This window comes from Nannobrachium achirus, assembly GCF_963921795.1.
Source record: "Nannobrachium achirus genome assembly, chromosome: 20".
Taxonomy (NCBI): Eukaryota; Metazoa; Chordata; class Actinopteri; order Myctophiformes; family Myctophidae; genus Nannobrachium; species Nannobrachium achirus.
Window position 1 is genome coordinate 31,577,371 of NC_137827.1, and position 12,100 is coordinate 31,589,470.

Genomic DNA, 12,100 nt, shown 5'->3' on the forward strand with positions numbered 1-12,100 from the left:
AATCCATTATCCTGGGGTGGAACATTTGCCCCAAAAATAGCAGATCTACAAGCTGCAAAGACATTTGATAGAGTGAAAAAAAGACTGTATCAAGTACGTATATATTATATGTACCTTTTACCTTATTATAGAGGGTTTAAAGGACAACTTTAGTTTTTTACAACAAGGGTTCATATTTTAGATTTTGTAATTAGAGAAAAGAATAAGTGAGTGTTAAAATGTTTTCATCTGCTTCGTTCTATTGTTTTATCGCAAAATGTGGGGCATGCGTACGCATGGGGGCATGCATAAAGGTGGCTAAATATGTATTTTTAGACACAATAAGCCAGCAGTTTCTTTATTGTCATTTACAGTAACACTTCTAGCCTCCATAAATCACATCCAACCATGAAAGCTTGCGTTGTATCTTGGGAATGGGCTTATTCTGTGTAAAATGACATATTTAGCCACTTGTACGCATGCCCCCAACCACTGAAATAAAAATCTCTAAAACATTAGAAAGAAGTAAATGAAATAATTTTAACACCCATCTTTTATATTCTTTAATTAATCTAAAATATGAACCCTTGTTGTAAAAAAACTAAAGTTGTCCTTTAAGTGGTACAAGATATGCAGCTCGGCAAATAAAAGGAGAATTGATCCCAGTGCATGACCGAGGACGATATCACGATAAATTAAATCTCCACGATACGATTATCGTGTGTGTTTTTTATCACGATAAATGATAATATTGCGTATCGTCCCATCCCTAATGCCTGGGCACTACACACTTTGTCTGTGTTCATCTGCCGGGGTCGTCTATTTCATTTTAGTGTTTCTCAGGATGTTATCTTGTCTCCCTAATCCCATTGTCTAATCCCATTATATGGTTGTACTGCATGTGTCCCATATTACATGCTAAGTATACTTCGTGCCGTTACGGTGTCGCTCGCCGTAGGTAACTTATTACTGATCTCATCAGTTATTTTCAGGCAAGCGTTCTCCAATAATTTACTGTTGTTGTTGCATCTGCTGTCGTTCTTGTTCCATCTTTTGTTTCAGCTTTTGTCGGTATCGTTTCATCTGTCTTCCGATGAAGTATAAATCAAGCCTAACTTTCTGTCTAGTCTGCTAATGATTATGTCTCGCTGTGTATTAATAGCCTGCTTTATGTGTGCCTTATTGTGGTAAACACTTGGCTGACTCTCTAGTCTCGTTTTGTACACTTTGCTTTTATTGACTTTTAATTGTTCACATGCTTTGATGCTGTCTGTTTTTAATGGCTTAGTTAACATCTGGCCCCTTACGGATGAAAATTAGTTGTTTGGCTAGCACTGGCACATTTACAACGATGTTGATTAATGTGTACTGTCCCTGTACAAATACAATCAAAGTAAATAACAGTGTGTGTTTTAAATTGAATGTTTACATTTTGTACGTGTTGAGATGATTTATTCTTATCATTAAGTTTGATTTCATGAATTTCTTTTATATATTTGATTGTCATCTATAACACATGTCCCTTTCCTATTTATCCATTTTGCTGTCACCCATTTAACCACTTACTGTAAAACACTATATACTTCATTGACCAGAGTCTGCCAGGTGTCTGTACTTGGCCCCCTAATTTTCTTCCCCTAAAATCTCACATCAAATCTCTTTGCCAAAAATAGATGATCTACACATTGACCCATTATGAGCTTGTAGATTGGCTATTTTCAGCAAATATTATTATCTTGAATATCCACCTATTATGTCATGTTCACAATAGGGAGGGGTGCTAGGCTTTATGTGGTACCAATCATGTCTCATTTACTTTTAGAGTGAGATAGTCTGTCTTACTCAAAATGCAGAAGCCTGAAATAGCGATATTGTCATCCTATATTCTTCAGTCTGTGTGTGTGTGTGTGTGTGTGTGTGTGTGTGTGTGTGTGTGTGTGTGTGTGTGTATATATATATATATATATATATATATATATATATATATATATATATATATATATATACTATATAATAAATTATATATATATATATATATATATATATATATATATGATGAAATGTCTCCATGCCTTGAAAAAGCATTCAGTGGTTCCTCTGAGAGAGATTATTTTATCACATCGTTGAGCCAGATTGAGTGAGGGGGTGGTTTTTGAGATTTCCAGGATCATAATATTCTCCTTCTAGCCAAGAGTGTTGTAAAAGCAATTACAAAATTTGACAGGGTTGTAGTGCAATTTCTAGAACATCAGTCAGTGTCGATCACAAGTGATCAGTAACGTGGCAACTGCGGGCAAGACCAATACAATTCAAATTTATGAATTTAAATTTATGATGATGAGTGTCTTGAGACAACTTATAATAACTATCACAATTATCTTCTCCTTTTGATCTCCAAAAAGGACTAATAAAAACAAATACAAATAATACATTATTGTGTGTGTGTGTGTGTGTGTGTGTGTGTGTGTGTGTGTGTGTGTGTGTGTGTGTGTGTGTGTGTGTGTGTGTGTGTGTGTGTGTGTGCAATAATTACATTATTAGTGGCCAAGGCCACGAAGTGGCAAAAGCCTTGGCCACTCATTGTTATTGGACTTCATCACTATTATTATTATTATTATTATTCCGCCACTTTTGCTCTAGCGGCTAGACCGTGCAGTCGCTTTTTACGAAACTCGGCAGTATGGCAGAGGACTATGCCAAACGGCTAAAACGCGAAGCTCGCAACAATCGGCCAAAGGGTGGCGCTGTAGGAAGCCTTTGAAAGTGCAAACTTTGAACTGGTGTAGCTCATGCCCTGTTTCAGGTACAGCAATGAAACCTGTATACACTTATGCGTCTCCTCATGCCGAACAACTTTTACGCTCTGACTTTTGACCTCTGACCTTTACCTCTCCCACAATTTTGAATTATATGAAAAACAGTCAAAATCTATCTCCTCCTGGGATTTTCGCGTAACGTGCGCGAAACTTTTTTTACATGAACTTTGGACCAACACGGTCATCGCACAGCGGCCGGATTTTCTTTAAAGCGAAACATTATTTTTTAATAATTAACCGTATAATGCAGTTTCATGCAAATTATTCTTCTGCCTCTAAATCATACATGCAAAGTGACACGTTCATGGCAGTATGGCAGAGGACTATGCCAAACGGCTAAAACGCGAAGCTCGCAACAATCGGCCAAAGGGTGGCGCTGTAGGAAGCCTTCGAAAGTGCAAACTTTGAACTGGTGTAGCTCATGCCCTGTTTCAGGTACAGCAATGAAACCTGTATACACGTATGCGTCTCCTCATGCCGAACAACTTTTACGCTCTGACTTTTGACCTCTGACCTTTACCTCTCCCACAATTTTGAATTATATGAAAAACAGTCAAAATCTATCTCCTCCTGCGATTTTCGCGTAACGTGCGCGAAACCTTTTTTACATGAACTTTGGACCAACACGGTCATCGCACAGCGGCCGGATTTTCTTTAAAGCGAAACATTATTTTTTAATAATTCACTCAATGTTGCAGTTTTATGCAAATTATTCTTCTGCCTCTAAATCATACATGCAAAGTGACACGTTCATGGCATTTGGCAAATATGTAGAGAGTTAGTCCAAATATCACTGAAAGCAATCTTACTCCAATTGGCCAAAGGGGGGCGCTATACGAAGCGTTTGAAAACTCAAACTTTAAAGGGGCATAAGTCATGCCTCGTTTCGTTTAAAGACATGCAACTTGGTTACACACGTGCCTTGACTCAAGCGGAAGCCATCCTTGTCTTTGTTAAGTAAGCTTCGTCCATAGATTTTCCGCCATTTTGAGCAGTTTGTAAAACACTTAAACCCGCTTTTATTCCGGAACTTTCGCGTCACGTGCACAGAACTTTTTTTACATGAACTTTGGACCAACATCTAAAGATCTGTCAGATCGGATTTTTTAAAAATTGAAACATGCATTTTTAATAATTTAATCAATATTGCAAGTTGTATGCAAATTATTCTTCTGCCTCTAAAACAAACATTTAAAGTAATATTTTCTCACTGTGCAGAGCTGTGCATAGCTCACCTGGTAAGGCCTTTGTCTATCATTCCAGAAGTCCCCTGTTCAAGCCTTACCTCATGCATTTAAAATACATTTTACAACATTTTGCCGTGAAAACCCTGGTACTGCAACTGAACATGGCAACCCGACCAAACATGGCAACCTTCTTAAGCAAGGGTATAAATAGTGGTTGAGTTGAGGCCACTCCCCCCCTCTCAGATTGTTGGAAGCCGCATGGTGCTGGTGGTTGCTGCTACTCACTGCTACATTATGCAGCAGCTGCAGGTCTGTACACTGTTCATTATTCCAACAACTATTCCAATTTCTAACAGTTTCATTCATTATACTTACCCATACTATAATTTGGCTTTTAGATTTACCTCACTTGACCATACCTACCTGATCCACTCGATACACTGGCTGTGTGTGATGGAGGAACAATGTGACTTGGTAAGCTAACCATGTGCTCTGAAATGTTATGTTGTTTTTGGTTTTGGGATCTAAATGTTAAACGATTTCTTTTGGAATGTAATGCTTGTATGTTAGCTGCAACGTTGATTATTGAATTGATGTATTTTGAGTTTAATGCCAATGCCTAGTTGGGCAGATTAATGGAATTATTTTGTTTCAAGCCTGTAGTGCAGCAGATTATTTGAATTTGTTGTTTTTCTATTCATTTGGCCTTTTTCTTTGATCCAGGCCAGGTTTATTGCCTAGAACTGAATCTGAAAGATGGCGAGCCTGCAGAAAGACTGACACAATCCTGTCTGACCTATGGTTATGGGTAGGAAAAAGCAGCCGCAGTGACACTCATTCCTAGTTTGATTTGATTTTGAAGTAATGACTTTGAGTTTCTTTATAAAGTAATGATGTTTGAGTGCATTCATTTATTCATTTATTGTTTCAAACCATGCAGCGGAAGCTCAGCCTCACACCTGAAGCCCATCTGACAATCAGCTGACAATCAGTACCAGCTCCCAGATTGCTTCATTGAAGCCAAAGAAAGGCAGTGTAAGTGGGTTCATTATTCTGAACTGTGTGGAACGGGCAGATTGAACACCTCTTCTCTACCTTGTGGCTCAACTGTAATTATTCTGAAGCTCACCTCATTTCTCTCTCCCTCCCCCACCTAGGCTGGCTGGGTTCCAACACCCCCCAATTGGAATCCATAGTCTGCTCTGCCCACAGGACAGCAGCCCCATGTGAGCCCCTAAAGTTCCAAGTTTTGACCCCCAGCCGCCTTCCCCTCAACGTTTTTCAATAAAAACAATTTAAGTTTAGTTAAGTCTGACTCTGCTAGCCACTTACAGAAAATAATGCTGCTACAATATTTTGCAATTGCAAATCCTTTGTGTAAATAAACTCAAATTCATACTATTGCATGACTATTTCTTTATCATGTTTCACAAGCATCTGGGTCTACAATGCCAGTGGTGTAAAAGTAACTGAGTACATTTACTCAAATACTATCCTTAGTATAATTTTGAGGTATTTTATACTTCACTTGTATACTCTTACTTCTAGGCTACTCCAGTAAATGCTCATGCGTTGCATTGCATTGTGAGCTTGTAGATCTGCTATTTTAAAAAAATGTCAAGTTGATGCCAATACCTTTGTACTTTCATTCAGTATTATCTCTATATATTCATGTTATTCCTGGCACCGCCCCTGTTATCCTGTTCATATCCTGAAAGAGGCGGAGGCTGAAAAAGACGTACTGAAAAACATAATTTGGTTTCCTGTTGTCCTTGCATTAAAGTGTCAGTAGTTGACGTTCTAGGCTCTGGGCTCTGAATGTACCTGGGTTGCCATGTATGCTTGTGTCTATAAAAATACTATAGTTGCTTATTGGGCATTCTAATATTTTTAAACCAGTGTGTGAAGTTGGCTGATGGCCTAGGCTCTAAAGAACGGCTTAAGAGAGGTGTTTTAAGATTTTCATTTATCCAGCCGCCTCCATGCAATTTTGTAGCCTACAATGAAACCCAAAATTCAAAAATAGCAAAAATAAACTTTGACAAAAATAGAACTCAGGAACAAAAGGCAAAACTCAAGATAAAGGAAAAATAATAAACGCAGCCCATGGATAGGGCCTTGCAGCTCTCTCGCTGTGTGGCGTGCGTGCATGCGTGTGCGTGCAATATCTTTAAGCAGGGTGCATATGTCTATAGGGCACAGGCGGCTAGACCGAGCCTCCAATATGGCCTCCAATATGGGGTCACGTGCACAAGAAAATATGATCACTCGAAAATTTCAGAAATACTCAGATTACATTTACTCAGATTGATTTCACCACAAGCCTCCAAAATATGAAGAAAAAGAAAATCAATAAAATCAAGGCACTCAGCCTACATAGAACTTTTTTTTTTTTTTTTTTTTTTTAAACAAACATGGTTAACAGATGCTGTGGCTGTCTAGTGTAGTGGTCAGGGCATGTGCCTTTCATGCAGAAGGACGTTGGATAGAATCCCGCTTGGGGTTGATATGAGCTTAAAATCATGACATTTGGTAGACTTTACAGTTATGGTCTTCATGGCTTGGCAAGGCTTACTATGTACATTAGCAAACTGGGTGAATAGTATCACAGTATTTTATGTCTGTTGCATATAGTATTTTGCATACATGTTGTGTAAAGGTCAATTTGTGCTTTTATCTATAACTCCCCCGATTAGTGTAAAACTTTGTATGCACACTTCCCAGAGGCCAAGGAAAAACCTGTGCCCTGCATTTTTCACATCTGCCACCAGAAGGCCGAAAACACATTCTTCGATATTACTCCTTCAGATTTTATCAGAAAATCCCACAAATCAGTACACACAGTATCTCTACAGTGATGTAATCATGACGGATTTGTCCGATATCATCTAATTGGCTAACATTGAATTCCAAGGTTTGCAGGATTGCTCCTTTTTGAACAAAATGTCTCAAATCATGAACGTAGCCTGCTATGCGTGTGAGATTTTGCACACACATTCCCACTAGGCCAAGGAACAGATGCCACCCTTCTCACATTGGCCTGTTATAGCGCCACCAGCGGGTCAACTTTAGCAAAACACATTTTTGGAACAAAATGCCTCCTGCATGCAACGTACGATTGCCGTGAAAGGCCCAAGAACGCATGGCACCCTTTTCACTTTGGCCTATTATAGAGTCACCACTAGGCCAAAAAAACCTACCTGACCTGCCGAAGTCCTGTTCGGAAGAACACTGCTTCTAGTTTTTCTTTGATGTCTTCTTTGCTTTCCCTTGATGCCTTTTTGCTTTCCTGCTATTTATGCCTTGGCCACTTTATCGCTGCTTGCAGCTATATTTATCATTATGTTTAGCTTTTTTGCTTTAAAGTTATTTTAAGCAAATAACATCCTCTAGGGCTGAACAGATATTATGATATCACGATATTAAATCTTGTTGTGCTCTTCTTGGTCCAGTGACCACGGATCCTCCGACAGGTGTAGCGGTGAATCGTGTGGGTGAGCTGGAGGACCAGCTGAGTGTTCGCTGGGAGCCCTCGTCCGCTCTCAAAGACTTCCTGTTTCAGGCAAAGTACCAGATCCGTTACAGACTGGAAGACAGCCAGGACTGGAAGGTACAGAACACGCAGGCACGCACACACACACGCACGCACGCACGCACATTCTCTATTTCTTTCTCATCCACCCAGCCATATGCGTGTGTGTTTTCTCATTCTGTCTCTCAGCCCATCAACACACACACACACACACACACACACACACACACACACACACACACACACACACACACACACACACACACACACACACACAATAGACTCACAGATTCACAGAAATGAATCGAACTAGGCGGATAGACATAGACACCCATAGAGTGTACTCACACCCACACACACACACACACACACACACACACACACACACACACACACACACACGCACGCACACAGATGCTTGGGCGCTGCACTGTCCCAGCTGGTTCTCATCCTCTGCCTCTAATCACCTATAATCTATTCTGATTGAGACCTGCGCTGCCAGATGAGTTAATTCTTTGGTCCATCGGTGAACTTTCATCCATCAATCAATCACACGCCTTGAAGTCCGACTACCACAGAGTGGAACAGACAGGCCAGGCCCTCTGTGTGCGCACGCTACCGTCTCCATCGCCTGCCTCGCTCTTTAGCGTCTGATGGAGCGACTATGTGTCTTATACGTAAAGAATACACAATGTGAACCTCCGCTATCCAGATGGCTCTTCCTGGAATTCTTTTTTGAGTCCTCTGGGTATGAGAGAAGAGTCTTCGGTAATTAAGAGGGAATTGCGCAGATGTAGAATAAAACCTGAGCTATACTTTACTTGAGTGCCGGTGTCGCGCACCGAAATTAGCTTATCTACAAGCTTGCAGCGGGTCGCGCTGTGATGCGACGTGAGCTTGTAAATCTGCTGGGTCGATGTGCAACACTGGCGCACAATTAAGTATAACTCTGGCTTCACCGAGACTTTCCTCGCAAATGGGGACAGAGAACAAAGAGGAGTAGAGAGAAAAAGAGACGGAGAGAGTGAGAGAGAGAGAGCGAAGAGACAATTTGAATTTGAGTTGAAACTTTTCAAATGAATCCAAGAGGCTTTAAGGACTTCATAGTGAAAACAAACTCCATTTCCCTGCGAACAAGCCCTAATCATGAGGTCACGCTCAGGAATGAAGGGATCCATCTCAACTGTTAATGTCTTCAATATGGCTATAAATGGGCTCAGCGGTGACTTCTAGATTTGGCTTCCCTATGTCAAATCATTAAGACCTGATGCCTGTAATTTCTGCACTCTGTTTTCTGTTGTAGTCACTCAAGGCAAGTGTTTATGGACAGAGCGCCAGGGTGAAAGTGGTTATGGGCGAATTGTGATGAGCTTATTAGTTTTGGAGTGTGTGCGTGTGCGTGCCTGAATGCATGCTTGTGAGCATGTGATAATATGTCTGTGTCTCTGCATTGTCTCTGTTTGAGGCTACCTTTTCTGCAAGTGTAGGACTTGTGTAGGACGCGTGTGCGTGTGTGTTTGTATGTGCGTGTGTGTGCGTGTGCGTGCGTGCGTGTGTGTGTGTGTGTGTGTGTGTGCGCGCGTGTGCGCGCGCGCGTGTGTGTGTGTGTGTGTGTGTGTGTGTGTGTGTGTGTGTGTGTGTGTGTGTGTGTGCATTTGCCTGCACCTGCCTAAGTGTCTGTATCTATTTGTCTGTGACCTGGAAGTATATTTTGATGGTAGTTTATGAGTGTGTGCGTGCGTGCGTGTGCAGCGTGTGCATGCCTTCCGCTTGTACATCCCAACGTACAGTACATCTGTGTGCCTGCCAGTGCACTTGCGCCCATGTGTAAGTTATGTGTCTCCTCAGATTCTGATCAGTAATAAGTAATCGGGAGCAGATTTTTCCCAGAGGACATGCTGCTATGTCAAATGTTTCTCTAAACATGTTGATTAGGAGCCAATAAACGATGTGGCGTGCATTCTGGCGTGCATGTTGTTTATGTCTGTGCATGGTTTGCGGTTGTGTTTCCAGCATCTTGCTTCCGGCTTCTTCCTCAGTTTTCGCCCATTTGTATTCAAGATTGCGGTCAGACCTACAGCATTCAACCCCTCTCTCTTTGTCTCTCTGTGTCTTGTCTTTCTATATATGTGTGTGTGTGTGTGTGTGTGTGTGTGTGTGTGTGTGTGTGTGTGTGTGTGTGTGTGTGTGTGTGTGTGTGTGTGTGTGTGTGTGTGTGTGTGTGTGTGTGTGTGTGTGTGTGTGTGTGCGACTGTGTGCATGCGTGCGTGTGTGTGTTCTTTCCCAGGTGATAGACGATGTGGGGAATCAGACATCTTGTCGATTGGCTGGTCTGAGGCCGGGAACGGTGTATTTCGTCCAGGTATGTTTCGTGCGTATGCGTGTGTGTGTGTGTGTGTGTGTGTGTGTGTGTGTGTGTGTGTGTGTGTGTGTGTGTGTGTGTGTGTGTGTGTGTGTGTGTGTGTGTGTGTGTGTGTGTGTGTGTGTGTGTGTGTGCGCGCGCGCGCATGCATGCATGCATGCGCACAAACACTATGTTTGTGCATGCACGGGTCTTGCCTGTGTGTCTGTTTGCATGGGTGTGTGCACCCATAAGTATATACATGTCCTGGTGTGTACATTAGTGGTCGTACAGAGTTTGTCTGTGTGATGTTTCAGTGGGAAACATGATAATGATGTTTTATTCTCTTCAGGTTCGCTGCAACCCCGTCGGGATCTTTGGCTCCCGCAAAGCAGGCATCTGGAGCGAATGGAGTCACTCCACTGCTGCATCCACACCCCACAGTGGTGAGCACATGGACCCACACCACACACACAAGCATCTCTCCCCTTTCATCTGTCTTGTTGTCTAGTCTCATGCTACCCTTTATTCTTTTGTTCCCATCTTGAGTTCCCCCCCTCTCTGTCTGTCTGTCTTTCTCTCTTTCTATATCCCCCTATTCTCTATTTTCCTTCCAAATCATCCATCCCTTCATGTCTGCTCTCTCCTCTCCGCTGGCATATAGGATTGAATCAATCACCTACCTATACTGTAACTGTGTTACAATCCTTTTCTCTTGTTTCCCCTTCGTTTGCCTGCTGTAACTCGACTCTGCAAATTAGCTGAATTCCCTCCTTCTCTCTCTTATTTTATCCCCTTTTACTCTAACCCCCTTTCTGTTAGCGTGTTTCATTAAAGACATCACAGTTTTTAGAGTACATCACATATAACTTTGTACCCTCTCTTTTCTCTCCCCTTTCTCTCATCCCCTCGTTCTCGACCCTGCAGAGCGACTGATGTCAGGCTCCTGTGACTCCAAGTCCAGTGGGGACTCAAATTCCACCTTGCGCAGGGAGCTAAAGCAGTTCTTCGGCTGGGTACGGAAGCATGCCTACGGCTGCAGTGGGATGTCCATGAAGCTGTACGACCAGTGGAGGATGCTAATGCAGAAATCCCACAAAACACGCAACCAGGTAGGTAAGCATCGCTACGCAATGGAGGGAAGAGGCAGTGCAAATGCACTCATAAGTGCAATCTCACATGCATGTACACTGTAACATCCTACAGTATGTGTCAGTTTAGCTCTCTCACACACACATGCACACCCACACACCCACACACACACACACACACACACACACACACACACAAACACACACACAAACACACACACAAACACCCGCACACACACACACACACACACACACACACACACACACACACACACACGCGCGCACACACACACACACACACACACAGATATCGTCGCTCAAAAGGGAATTAATACAGAAACCACTCAGTACGGAAACGAAAACTCCTCCTTATGTTGGGGAAAAGCTGTGACATTTGGCACTACCTACTAGAAAGCTATGACAGCTTATGAGCATAGTGTCCCGTTTGCTTCCATTTTATGCGAGAATTTCTATTTCTATTCTATTTCTGGTTGCAAATCATTATTGCATCGTTGTGTGGAGTTGGCCACTCCCCTGTCATTACACATGTGTGACCATGAAAAAACTGAAATATAATTTAAATAAGTCAGGGAGTAAATAAACTATTGACCATGTGTGTGTTCAAACATGGTCGTTCTAACTTCCTACCTACAGCGGGCGGGCGGGAGTTAGATTACTCACTCCTCTTATGACCACCACCAAGCATCACATGAGGGATGAGTTGATACTTTTTTTAACTTATGTTCTTGCTGATCAGACCCACAAAGGTGCATCTCAGCCTCGTTAACTTGGCCCCACTCACAACGTAGAGAAAAGCAACTAATCGGCTTTTATCAATCACTTACACAACTAGCGAAATATTGTCGCAGCATGTCTGTAAGACGTGCAACAACAGCAGCATGTTGTACACAAATATATTACTTTAAATACTGGAATTAAACTGAAATAAGGCTAGAAAGTACAGAAAAGTCGTTAAAACAAAATAACTCAGTAAATAACCTTAACAGCAGTGGGGGATATTTGGGGTGGGGGAAAATATAATTTAGCATCATATACAGGTATGGAATATACGATAAGATACTGTATGTTCTATACATCGTCAACATTAGGAGCAAAAAAGAAAAGTTTAGCAGCAAATATGGGGGAGCTAGAAA

At 41.9% G+C, this 12,100-nt stretch overlaps 1 protein-coding gene across 5 annotated transcripts in view; it reads left to right on the plus strand.

Moving 5' to 3' along the window:
• crlf1a (cytokine receptor-like factor 1a) overlaps positions 1 to 12,100 on the plus strand; it is a 31,289-nt gene that overhangs the window by 17,307 nt on the left and 1,882 nt on the right. For 2 of the 5 annotated variants that reach the window (XM_080751357.1, XM_080751356.1), the window contains 4 exons: positions 7,435 to 7,592; positions 9,802 to 9,876; positions 10,208 to 10,301; positions 10,783 to 10,971. In XM_080751357.1, coding sequence (XP_080607483.1) covers positions 7,435 to 7,592; positions 9,802 to 9,876; positions 10,208 to 10,301; positions 10,783 to 10,971 — 516 coding nt within the window. Of the gene's footprint in view, positions 1 to 7,434; positions 7,593 to 9,801; positions 9,877 to 10,207; positions 10,302 to 10,782; positions 11,758 to 12,100 lie in introns of those variants that run through there. The other 3 variants (XM_080751359.1, XM_080751360.1, XM_080751358.1) reach the window with 2 other exon arrangements.